The sequence below is a fragment of the Colletotrichum orchidophilum genome (genome assembly GCF_001831195.1).
Source record: "Colletotrichum orchidophilum strain IMI 309357 chromosome Unknown Scaffold_50.1, whole genome shotgun sequence".
Classification (NCBI taxonomy): domain Eukaryota; kingdom Fungi; phylum Ascomycota; class Sordariomycetes; order Glomerellales; family Glomerellaceae; genus Colletotrichum; species Colletotrichum orchidophilum.
Window position 1 is genome coordinate 173,749 of NW_019173006.1, and position 1,344 is coordinate 175,092.

At 15.1% G+C, this 1,344-nt stretch overlaps 1 protein-coding gene across 1 annotated transcript; it reads left to right on the top strand.

Moving 5' to 3' along the window:
- Positions 1-226: 226 nt before the first annotated feature.
- On the top strand, positions 227-397 carry CORC01_06605 (uncharacterized protein; the record flags this gene model as incomplete). Its single annotated transcript, XM_022618245.1, has 1 exon — positions 227-397. A coding segment is annotated over one exon (171 nt), but the record flags the coding sequence as incomplete, so codon positions are not given.
- Between the last annotated feature and the right edge of the window lie 947 nt (positions 398-1,344).

Sequence of the window (1,344 nt, forward strand, 5' to 3'; positions counted from 1 at the left end):
TATAAAAAACGATAATATTACGCTCTTTATAATAATTATCGAATTTAATTAATTTATATTTATTATAGCTATTAAGGACTAAAAACCGTTTAATATTTTTTATATAAAACTTTATATATTTTTTAAAATATTTTAATTAATCTAGGCCGCTTTTATTTATAATCTATTTATTTTCATTAAAATAAATACGCTATTTAAAAAAGAATTAATTATTAATATATTATAAAAAGAAATAATATTTACTTTTTATAATAATATACGGAGACAACGCTTAGCTATCCGTATATATACTCTAAATAATAAAAACTTATTTTTAATTATTAAATTATTTCGTACAAAGCCTTTTATAATAATTAAAAATTATAATAACTTTTACGTACGAAAATATTCTTATTAAAAATCCCGTCTTATTAAAATTATAAATATTATAATTATATATTCCGTATTTTATAATCGTATTTTATATAAAAATAAACTAGGTTTAAATAATTATAAGATCCTTAATTAATACCTTTTAATAATTAATTTTATATTAAAAACGTATTTTTAATTATAATTAACGTTATATAAAATTCTTTATTTATTGTAATTCGATATACGTTACGTCGCGTTTATTAAAAACATAATTAATTATATTTTATATGTTATTAAATTATAATAAAAATCTTTAATTAATTAAATTAATAAGTCGTTTAAAAATTACGGTTTTTTTAAAAAAAGTTATTTTTTTTTAAATTTTTATAAATTTTATATTAAAATAATAAGTTAATATATCAATTATAAAGTAGTATTTTTAAAATATTATAAATAAAAGCTACTTTTTGTATAAATAAATTTAAGTTTTTTTTAATAATTTAAAATATAAAGATAATACGATTTTTATTTAAAAAAGAATTTATAATTATATATAAAGAAAAATAGTTATTAAAATAAAAAATATAAAAAGAAAGAAAAGTAGGCGACTCGCTATAATAGGCGACTCGCTATGTATGTACGTTATAATAAATTATATTTATTTACTACTTTTAATAAAATAAAAGTTCCTTAAGCGCCGCTATTAATAATAACGTTTATATCGTATTTATTTATTTAAAAATTAACTTATAAATATTCCTTATTAAGGAATATTATAAAATATAAAAACTTATTTATTTTAGCCGCTTTTTAATATTTTTTTATGAATAATATATTTAATTTTTTGATATTTCGAAGGTTAATACTCGTCCTTTTTTAATAAGCCGTTCATAATTAATTACTAAATCGGGTCGTTTTTATTTTTTAATACGTAAATATAATATATTAATAATATCGCAAATACGGTTTATTTCTTTATTAAAAAGTTCT